At 40.7% G+C, this 10,709-nt stretch overlaps 1 protein-coding gene across 3 annotated transcripts in view; it reads right to left on the bottom strand.

The window, feature by feature from the left end:
• The window catches only part of LOC308319970 (disks large homolog 1-like), a 128,321-nt gene that overhangs the window by 34,554 nt on the left and 83,058 nt on the right, over positions 1-10,709 (bottom strand). For all 3 annotated transcript variants that reach the window (XM_080770215.1, XM_080770216.1, XM_080770217.1), the window contains 5 exons: positions 10,153-10,277; positions 9,475-9,644; positions 8,292-8,428; positions 6,942-7,086; positions 5,132-5,267 (listed from right to left, as the gene is read on the bottom strand). In XM_080770215.1, coding sequence (XP_080626341.1) covers positions 5,132-5,267; positions 6,942-7,086; positions 8,292-8,428; positions 9,475-9,644; positions 10,153-10,277 — 713 coding nt within the window. The remainder of the gene's footprint in view (positions 1-5,131; positions 5,268-6,941; positions 7,087-8,291; positions 8,429-9,474; positions 9,645-10,152; positions 10,278-10,709) is intronic.

The raw sequence follows: 10,709 nt of genomic DNA, 5'->3' as shown, positions 1-10,709 counted from the left end.
ATCGATCAATTTTACAGCATCCACTTTGTGGGAGTAAAACCATTACATCGTAAACTGCAGTTTGTAGGAAGGAGGCAAGCATAAATACGATCAAGGACAAATCAGCAGCATCCCCCTCTGTGGAATCGGCCATTCAGCACTGACACTGCCAGCAAACTGTGCTCTTTGCTGCGTGTCCTCTCCTTCCACATGAGGGCGGAGCGGAGGAAAAGCAAATAATCCTCTTAAGTCTTAACCACAGTCTCTAATTTCAGTAATGAGAGATAGGAGAAGGTTGTGAGGTCAGGAGGAGGAATGTAAGAAGGTTGTCTTATTGGCGTGTTGTGTTGCTTTCGATTGACAGATTGATTGCTTGGGAACCTTTATTTCCGGTGTTGCCACTGAGAACAAGGTCATTTTTTTGTAACAGAGCCCTGTATACAAAAAGTGATGCAAAATGTATATTAATACATTTTGACAGAAGATGAGGTTCACATAATTCATAATAGAGAAAAATAACCATCCATAAAATACATTAATTTACAAAGACTTTTTTTTTTTTACTACAGGCAGATGCATTTGCCAACTTCCATTATCAAATCTACCACATTCTTAATGTATCAATGTAGATTTAATATAGATTCAAACTATCCTGAAATTTGTTCTATACGGTGGACACATGTTTACAGCAATATTAACCCGCTTTGTGGTGGTTTGAGGAAACTCCACCATGACCCAATCCTGAGATCTGGTACACTGACTTGAGAATCTGATCTGGAGAAATCTGCATGAGAATTAGTTCAGGGAAAATGTCCCATATAGGCAGACCAAAACTGCGCTACAAAGACATCTGCAAGAGAGACCTGAAGGCCTTGAACATCGTCCTGGACACCTGGGAAACTGCAGCATCAGCATGTCGCACGAGGCGGTTCATTGAGGACGGTCTCTCCAAGTTCGAAGAGACGCTTGCCCAGCAGTCCGTGGCGAAGAGGCCCCAAACCAAACAGATAGACCAGCATCAGTCTTCCCCTGTGTGTAGTGCGGAAGGGAATGCAAATCCCTATTCCTAGGTCTATTCAGCCACACCCGACAGCCGACACTGCAGAAAAACCCCTAACCAGAGCGCGACTCCATAGTCTCTCGAGACTGACGGATGCCAATGAATATGCTGCTTCCATCCAAGATCAACGGGATGCGAATTATATACAACAATTTATTTATGTATGTATTTATTATTATATCATTAATTTGAATTATAATTAAAGCATGTCACAAATCTTTGTATTTATTGAATTGCAATGAATGTAAATACATGTAATTGCATTTAAATAATGCTGGTAAAACACAAGCATTAAAGTTCAGCTCACTATAGGAATGAAAGCACATTTCACCATGTAGACCAGCAGATGTCACTATGACACCGTTAATGGGCTCTCACAGTATGCATTTTTCTACTATCTACATTTTAAAGGAGAATTCCATGCTAGAAGGCTTTCTTACCTTTATTTGAAGTTGTTATGTCTCCACCAAAGAGGTCCAGGTGTTATTTTGTGCAAAAGCGCATTATTGGCATTATAAGCCCTCAATTAATTGAATTGAATTGAATGGGGCTATGGGGTGTTGTGCTAATTAGCTTGTTTTCTTTTTTTTTTTTAAATATATCCTCTCTTCATAATGTAAATAGTATCCAAAGCGGCACACTTTACTACTTATTTCAATGGAAATAAGCGAATTAGCACAAAAACCCAACCCCCATTGAGGGCTTATATTAGGGGAAATAGCCAATAATGCACTTTTGCACAAAATAACACCTGGACTTCTTTGGTGGGGACCTAACAACTACAAATTAAGGTAAGAAAGCCTTCTATCATGGAATTCTCCTTTAACCACTTGAACTTCAGCATGGCTATTCCGGGGGGAAACGTTTTCTTTTTTTTTCCTTTTTTTTAAATAATTGGTGAAGGTGAAGACGGGGTTAAGCGGTCGCACGCGTTGTGGACTTGGAGATCTGTTTTTTTCACTATAGGGTTCCGGGCAAAAGTCTAATCTCTCTTTTGGGTCTCGACCTGAAAAGTTTGGGAACCACTGCCATAGTTCACAATGAACATATTTCTATAATGTGATGTTATTTATTCACATGACATGGTTTTTCCAGTAGAGGGCCTGAAGAAACCAAAGGGCAAAAAGGCCTTCATTTAAATGTGCCAGCATACAAATGTACACCACGTCCATTTGGTTACACCAGTGCACTCTCTGAGTTATAAATAATTTTACTGTGTGCCACCACTTATCAATGTAACACATTTTAACCTAATTTCCTCCATACTCTTTTCAATATTGATGAAGCTTGTTGCCACAATGAACAATGCAGATAAGCAAAGTTTTAACTGTCAGTCACCTACAGTATAGTGTCCTACACTAAGGACAATGCTGCCAGCAATGCATCGAGTTGGTGGAACCAAATGCAAAAAAACAACTCTTAATCAGCAGCGCTGAGGTACCGTATCTCTAATTCCTGCATGCCAACTTCATGACTTGACAAATGAAAAGAAAAACGAGAGGTCATTGTTTTGATCTGGATTCACCACAGCCAGTGTACAGTATTTAATTGGTATCAGGTACGGTCGCCCCTAAACCATTGATTTCTTCCGCCGACCTCATGCCGACCGCTCGGTGCCACGGTTCTTGTATTATTTATTTTGTTTTACTGAGAATAAGGTTAGAAATAAGTTTATGTTTAACCGTTTAAGCATAATTTACTTAGGTTACTTTGGGAATATTAGGCGGTGCAGTTCAACCGGCTGTACACCCGGGGCGAGTTGGTAAAGGGGCGACTCGTCTGGTATTAACTTCATTGAAAGAGCAGGATTCTTGATGTAACACACACACTCTGTTTTGGAAATCCATAATCCTAATAAAACAATTATTACAGAGAGTGGACAGAGAAAAGGAGGGATGAGAAAAAGGGTGAAGGAGAATCATGCACGGAGATAAATAATGAAGGTACGTAAGGAAGTAAGGAAGAACACATCAAAATGACCATTATCACAGTCAAGCTGAGGCTTAGCAGATTTATTCTAATCAAAGCCTCCGATTGGATGCCAGGCTTTATGACGAAACGAGTCACACGTGAGTAACCCTGGTGACGCCAGATGAGTGACGAGGGTTGATATGGTGTAATCCATCCATCCATCCATTAAAACAGATTAAACAGCAGTACAGCACTCAGTGTACAGTGTGTACGTATGTACAGTACAGTACGTGTTTGTATGTACGCGTGTGTGCGTCAGAGAAAAAGACGGGGACAGAGAATGGGAAAAAAAGAAGGTGTTCTAATAATGCTGATGTATTGTTATTTAATCACAAGCTCCTTTATACTTCCTATTGGTTAAACATTTATACGCATTAGAATGTTCTTCTAATCTAATGCATGAGGGGCCATGATTACTTATTTATTACTTTTTTCAGTATTGCTATGTTTATTTTATTTGAAAGTGAAACATTATGCCTTTAAATGGAAAGATGCACATCAACTTTACTCATTGGATCAAAAACGTATTGTACTTTCTTCAGTTAGAGAAAAGAAAATCCTCATTTCCCCACAGACCTTTTATCTAATTGCCTGCTGTTCCATAAAAAGGAAACCCTGCACAATTAGTAAATGTATCTGTCTGTACTAATTACACTAATTACAATTAGTACAGTGCTCTGCAATTATTATTCTTTTGCAAATAAATCTAAAAGCATATTTTGTTTTATTTTCTGTTCTTTTTCCCTGGTGTTTTTTATTGTTTTATTAGAGGTATGCTTTTTTCCCTTATATGTTCTTTATTTTAATTACTGCTATCTATGTCCCATTTGTTTTTCGTGTCAAAGATTATATCACTATCAGACAGAAACAAGCCATAGTTCTTTCCTGAGTTTAAATCCTCTAAACAGACCTGTTTTACGGACGGTATTGAACTGTGCTCTACTGTGCTTGTACCTGTTGTGACCTATACCTTTCAATCCGGGAGCTAACTCTGTTTCTCATAGTTGTTGCTATACACAAATTTGAAGGTTTTCAGAAATCAATCACTTGAAAATCTCAATAAACAAAGTAAAAACAAAATAAATGAAATAGAGATACAAGGTTTCTGCCCGACAGCAATGATGTACAGTGTACTGTATGCACTATGAGAGGGTGTGTGTGTGTGTGTGTGTGTGTGTGTGTGTGTGTGTGTGTGTGTGTGAGAGAGAGAGAGAGAGAGAGAGAAGAGAGAGAGAGAGAGAGAGAGAGAGAGAGAGAGAGAGAGAGAGAGCGCAGAGCGTATGTGTGTGGAAACCTGTCCCAGGCGATAGCCTCATTGCCATCTGCTGCCTACTGTACAGCCACACACACTAATACCCAAGTAGTACAAGCAGACCACAGAGGTCACAGACCACAGTACAGAATAGAATGGGTTCTCTTGGGTTCCCATACTAGGGCTGTGATTCCACAACACCGTAATGAGACAAGTCCAGGTGTGACTTGGGATTTCGTGACAACAACCACACATTATTAATGCAAAAAAGAATAATAATGTATTAATATCTGTACTTTGTGCTCACTCATTTCCTGATGGAGAGTGTGCATTGGGAACCATACATTGGTGCACAACAAGTTTGAAAGACAGCTTCTATAAATGTGTCATCTGGAGTTAATTTTTATTTATTTTATTCTACCTCTGCACAAGATTGGATGTTTTACTGTGTCATATACACTTTGGCACAGTGAGGACGACATTGAAATACATGGCGGTGGTGGACATAATGTGACCAGATTTGACTGAGAGCCTGCCATCTTGCAAATTCCAGCTTTTCACCAGAGGAGAAAAACTTAAAATTAGTTAATAGCACAGGCAGACTCTTCACATAGTAGAGCATGTCTGAAATAAGTGCTGAAATCGACATGTAAATATGAAATAAATGCTTAAACATGTAGCTAGGTGTAATGTTAGAGACCACATAAGTGAACCTTTCAAGCCTGTTTTCTCAACTCGCTATTTTCTGCAAGACTCTATAAGCCATATCTCCAAAACTGGTGGGTCAAACTGAACAACCAAATGTCAATTTGAAGCTATGATCCCCTGTTTTCATATGACATGTTTTTGCAGGTCGTTTCATATCTTACCTGGTGATGTCATCGTCTCCCATCATGCCCCTGGGCAGTGGTGAGTATCTGGGTGTGGTCAAGGGGGCGGGGCTTACGGAATGGCTTCCTCCCATGTAGGAAGGACTTATATGGTTGTCTTGGTGAGGCGAGTAGGCTAGAAGGACAACACAGACATATTAAACTGTGGATACTGGATAATCAACGTGAATTGTACTGTACACTCTCAAGAGTTATGGGGGTCCGGGTACGTTCGAGTATATTTGTTTGAATTCATTTCGATCTTTTAGGGTTTTGCTAAAGTTTTGTGTAGTACGGACAGTTCATTTATTATCATGTCATGGTAGGTGATTGTGAATGTACAGTAGTTTAGTTACAGTAAGTGTGAGTGGTGTCAGAAAGTCAATTCAGCAGACCAAATGTGACCAGATTTGACTGAGAGACTGCCATCGCGCAGATTACAGCTTTTCACCAGAGGAGATAATGAGTTAATAGCACAGGCAGACTCGTCACATACTAGAGCATGTCTGAAATAAGTGTCAGAGCTGAAATCGACATGTAAATATGAAATAAATGTCCAAACATGTAGCTAGGTGTAATGTTAGAGACCACAGAAGTGAACCTTTCAAGCCTGTTTTCTCAACTCGCCGTTTTCTGCAAGACATTACTCTATAAGCCATATCTCCAAAACTGGTGGGCCAAACTGAACAACCAATGTCAATTTGAAGCTGCTTTCATATGACATGAAAAAAAAAATCCAATGGCAGTCCCTCAGTCAAATTTAGTCACAAATGGTCCCATTCTGGTTATCGGCTGGTTACATAACCAACTTAACAGCAACTGGGTCATATGGCATGGCTTTTACTGAAAAGTTACATCGGAATATCAGTCTAACGTTTTTGATAAATGTTAAGTCATTCATAGTCAATGGTCATAATCTTATAGATGAGGTGGCAATCGGGATTAAATCAGGTGATTATTATATGTGCTGGATAAAACTAAATCCTAGCAGCTTTCCTTAAAAATAAAATAAAATTTGTCTTACTATCAGCAGAACAGAGCACTGCATGGAAAGGACAACAATAGGATTATACTATAGAATACCTCATGTTAGTATAAGTATTACGTACTGCAACAATGTGTGTGTGTGTGTGTGTGTGTGTGTGTGTGTGTGTGTGTGTGTGTGTGTGTGTGTGTGTGTGTGTGTGTGTGGGACCTATTAGCTAAGGACATAAGTTCATATGTTTCATCATCTGCCAAAATGTATAAGCACTCACGTGTTTCAACTGCCATGTTCATGCACAATAATGAAAATGATGCCTTTTCAGATGTCACAGCTAATACACCAGATATTGTTGTTGTTGATGAGGACAGTAGAGAAGTGACCATTTTGGAAGTGGCATGTACATTTGACCACAATCTGTAAGAGGCATTCCTTACCAAGATGCTTAAGTACCAGCGTCTTAAGGATGCTATTATACAGCTTGGCTACAAATGTAAACTACTTGTGTTCATATTTGGAAGCCTCTGTAATGTCCATAAATCAGTCGTGAGCGGCCCAAGCCGAGAGCTAAGGCATCGGCAAAATTCTGTTCAGTGTCTGCAATAATTGGCAGCCGCCATATATGTACACTTGTTGTAGAGTTTTCCAAGTTTGCGCATCCACTATTGATTGTGTTCAATAATTTCTTGTTAAATGTGTGTGTGTGTGTGTGTGTGTGTGTGTGTGTGTGTGTGTGTGTGTGTGTGTGTGTGTGTGTGTGTGTGTGTGTGTGTGTGTGCATGCGTGTGTGCGTGCGTGCACTTGCTTGTGGTTGTACTGTATACTCACAGTTGGTGACATCAGGTGGGGGGAAGTTGTCATTTATGAAGACGGAGGTGTGTTTGGCCACACGGAGGTACACCACGTCAGGGGTTGCCTTCAGAGCGGACACCGCATCCTCGTGAGTTACGTCCTCCAGGCAGGAGTTGTTCACCTGAACAAACACACACAAACATACAGAACCGTACAGTAACCTACGTTCAATATACTGATGCATAAATACATAGCCAGTACGTATACATTCACTAACAGTAAATCCAAGCACACTCGCACACACAGGCATCCAACATACATTAATACATCGATGCTTATTCAAATATACAATTACGTACATAGTATAACTAATAAGCATGGGGATGTTTGATGTTCTTAATCGTATACATGTCACTAATGTGCGCACCAAGAAAGATTTGATTACAAGAAAACGCAATACCGCTTTTTGAAAAGCATGAATTGAAAATGTGTTTAATCTTCAGGTGTACTTAAGTACATCTGTGAGGATGACTAGCCTAATTTACACTCCGTCTCCTAACGGTGTCCCACGCCGAAAAAGTCACTCACAAGTACAACATGTCGTAGCGCGACACATTGCGAGTACATCTGCCTTTTCCAGCGTGGGACACCGTCACATTAAGAAGTATAAACCAGACATAGTCTATAGGGTACGGTATCTCTTATTAGTTTCTATTTCAATCAGGCCAGCCAGTCGTTCTTAACCAGTAGTGTATGCTGTAGCATTACTGTCACTTCATTGCTCACCACTTTTAAAGTGCAGTGTAGTGGTGCATGAGGGCAGACATCAGATACTGTGCATTTAGTCGCTCTGATTATGTCATGTTATACAGTAGTTACATTCCACAACACGCACAGTATAGATAGTGTCTTGCCCCGTGGGCGACAGGTGTAATTTCAATGACTGGAGCAGAGCAAGCCCAGGAGAGAACAAGCAAGATGTTTGATGCTATGAAGGGAAATTCATTTTGTCTTTGTTTATGTCTGTCTTATTTATTTATAAATTACGTATTTATCGAGTATAAATTGAGTATAATGTTGTACTACAGCGTTTGCTTTTTATTTTTGTTCTCCTTCTTTTTCTTAAAGGACCACTTCACCCGTTTTTAAACCAGATCTTATTTTAATGTTTGGGAGACAAGAAACACTTGTCTACCTTCTTTCCTGGACTACATGTTGTCTCAGTAAGACAGCCCTCTCCCTCTCCATAAAATGGGGTGAGTGCAGCAAAGGATTATGGTCATTATAGTAATCCAGCAGTGAGAATGTGACAGTTGTGTGCAGTAGAGTTGAAGAGGTGTACGGGTGGAGGAAGGATGGAGAAATAAGAAAATGTTTTTTTCTTACGCCCATTAGTTTGTCCCCTATCTGTAGCCGTCCATCTTTGTGAGCAGCCCCGCCCTCGATGATTTTTGTCACATAGATGCTGTTGTCACCTGGGACATGTTGATTGCCTACACCACCTGCTATACTGAACCCTAAGCCTGGGAGAGAGAAACAAACAAACAATAATCAGTTCAGACACTCACTTCAAAGTAGATTAACCATTTAGTGCAACAAATGGAATACAGTTAAACTTGGCATTAAAGGCTGCCCTCTGGAGATGTTCTCTGGATTTTGTCGAAGCAGCATGCTAAGCAAAATCAGGGGAATTAAGCAAATTAAAGGTATACAATAGTAATACATAAGCAATACATTGACATTGATATTTAGCTTGAATCAGCAGACATAAATTCAGTAGTATTTGACCCTATCATTCATGCCAGACTCTTGAGCCTATGCCAGACTGATCAAAAGGTGGAGGCTGGGGTGGTGCAGGCAAGCTTTGCCAGCAGCAACAGTGTCTGTGAAGCAATGGAAGCAGAGCTATTGTGTAGCAGAGAGCCGTATTTAAACAGACCGCCATGTTGAGGGAGTGAGGCGTGATTGGAGTATGGACGTATTGATCAGCTGAGATGTGAATGAGGAATAGAAGCTAGGCTGATTACAGCTGAGGCGTGCAGACTCCCGTGTCCCTGTATGCATTAACACCGTGCTTCATTATGCAAGCATTGTGAAATTTTTGATTTACCTGGAAAATGGTGTAATACTGTACGTGTGACTATTACACTATAACGATAATATGACTGTAACTGTTAACCGTACAATCGATTGACAAGTAGGTTAGAATATGATAGGCTAGACAGACAATGGCATCCACTACTCATAACAGATATGATGGGTAAAATGCAGAGGACAAATACCACATTATGTGTAAATATACTGTGGCTAACTACCACAGCAACACATGCCCGCCAAAGTCGCGAAATTACAAGATCTACTAGCTCGCAATGCGTCCTGCTTGTTATAGATCTGCTATTTTCGCTATTTGGGCTAAATGGTCTGTCTGTAGAAAAAGCTGTTAATACTGCCATTATTCAAACTCCTGATATGAATGCTTCTGTGAAAAAGAAGAAAATGATCTGTCTGTGAATAATGGTATATTAATATGACCATAAATATGAATCAATTTGCTCTACCGCCGTGTCACCTTTGGGACCTTTGACCAGTTTAATGTCTATGATTCTCTCGGAGAGGCTCCTCCTGCGTCGTATGTACAGCCTGACCAGACCTCCGGCCTCCTTCAGCGCCTCCACAGCTCCACTGTGGGTGACCTCCCTGACGTCTGCTTCGTTCACACGAACTATGCAGTCGTTTACCCTGCAAGTGACATGACACACACACACACACACACACACACACACACACACCACCGTCAGCCTCAGAATAGACTTGGGTGCTTCTCACCCTGTCCTGGATCAGATGGACCCACCCATATCCAGGGTGTTCACGGCCCACACATCTGACCACTTAACACAGGGACTTTTGCGGCTTTTGTTTTTTTATGTTGTTGTTTTGTTTTTATTCATTCAGACTTCATTTTGACTTTTTTTCTTTAGTTGTAAATGTGTTGATTATGTGCCAAAAAAGCCCATTATAAAAATAAAAATAAATCCATTGTGCACGTCGTCACTTGCACACCGGATTAGAGCAATTTAAAAAAACGTATTAAAGGCATCCAAAGGCGTTCATGGCAATCTATACCATATGGGAAAGGCGTCCTTTATTGTGTGTGTGTGTGTGTGTGTGTGTGTGTGTGTGTGTGTGTGTGTGTGTGTGTGTGTGTGTGTGTGTGTGTGTGTGTGTGTGTGTGTGTGTGTGTACCTACCTGAGTCGTCCATCCTGGGCTGCAGCCCCTCCAGGTATAATCTTGGTAATGAAGATAGAGGGGTCTTCTCCAATATGGGGGTTATCAGTGCCCCCTGCAATACTGAAACCCAGGCCAGAGTTACCCTACACACACACACACACACACACACACACACACACACACACACACACACACAGAGAGAGAATTGAGGGAATTCTTATGCAAATATTTTGTGGGTTATTTACAGCTGTTAGCTCAGGGTTTTCTAAAACCTGATCCCACCAAACCAACCAAACAATATGTGTTAATTAACGACCCAACACCACCTGAACCCGACCTGTTCGATTGCGTTCACTGTGGCTGGGGTTGACCTGTACACGACCCTGACCCACAATAATTGTGTCCAAAGCTTTAGATTCTGTCCATACCAAATTACTCCTGTGCCACATTTCCTGGGTTGTTTGCATAGTCTTTTTTGTTATTTTGACCAGATTGCCTGGGTCCGTGAGGCTACTCAGTCAGTGTTCTGACTGGGTAGCGTTACGTTACTTCCTTCACAGTTGTACCAATGATAC

This window comes from Protomyctophum bolini (genome assembly GCF_963924005.1).
Source record: "Protomyctophum bolini genome assembly, chromosome: 8".
NCBI classification, from domain to species: Eukaryota; Metazoa; Chordata; class Actinopteri; order Myctophiformes; family Myctophidae; genus Protomyctophum; species Protomyctophum bolini.
This window is presented reverse-complemented; position numbering and strand designations above follow the sequence as displayed.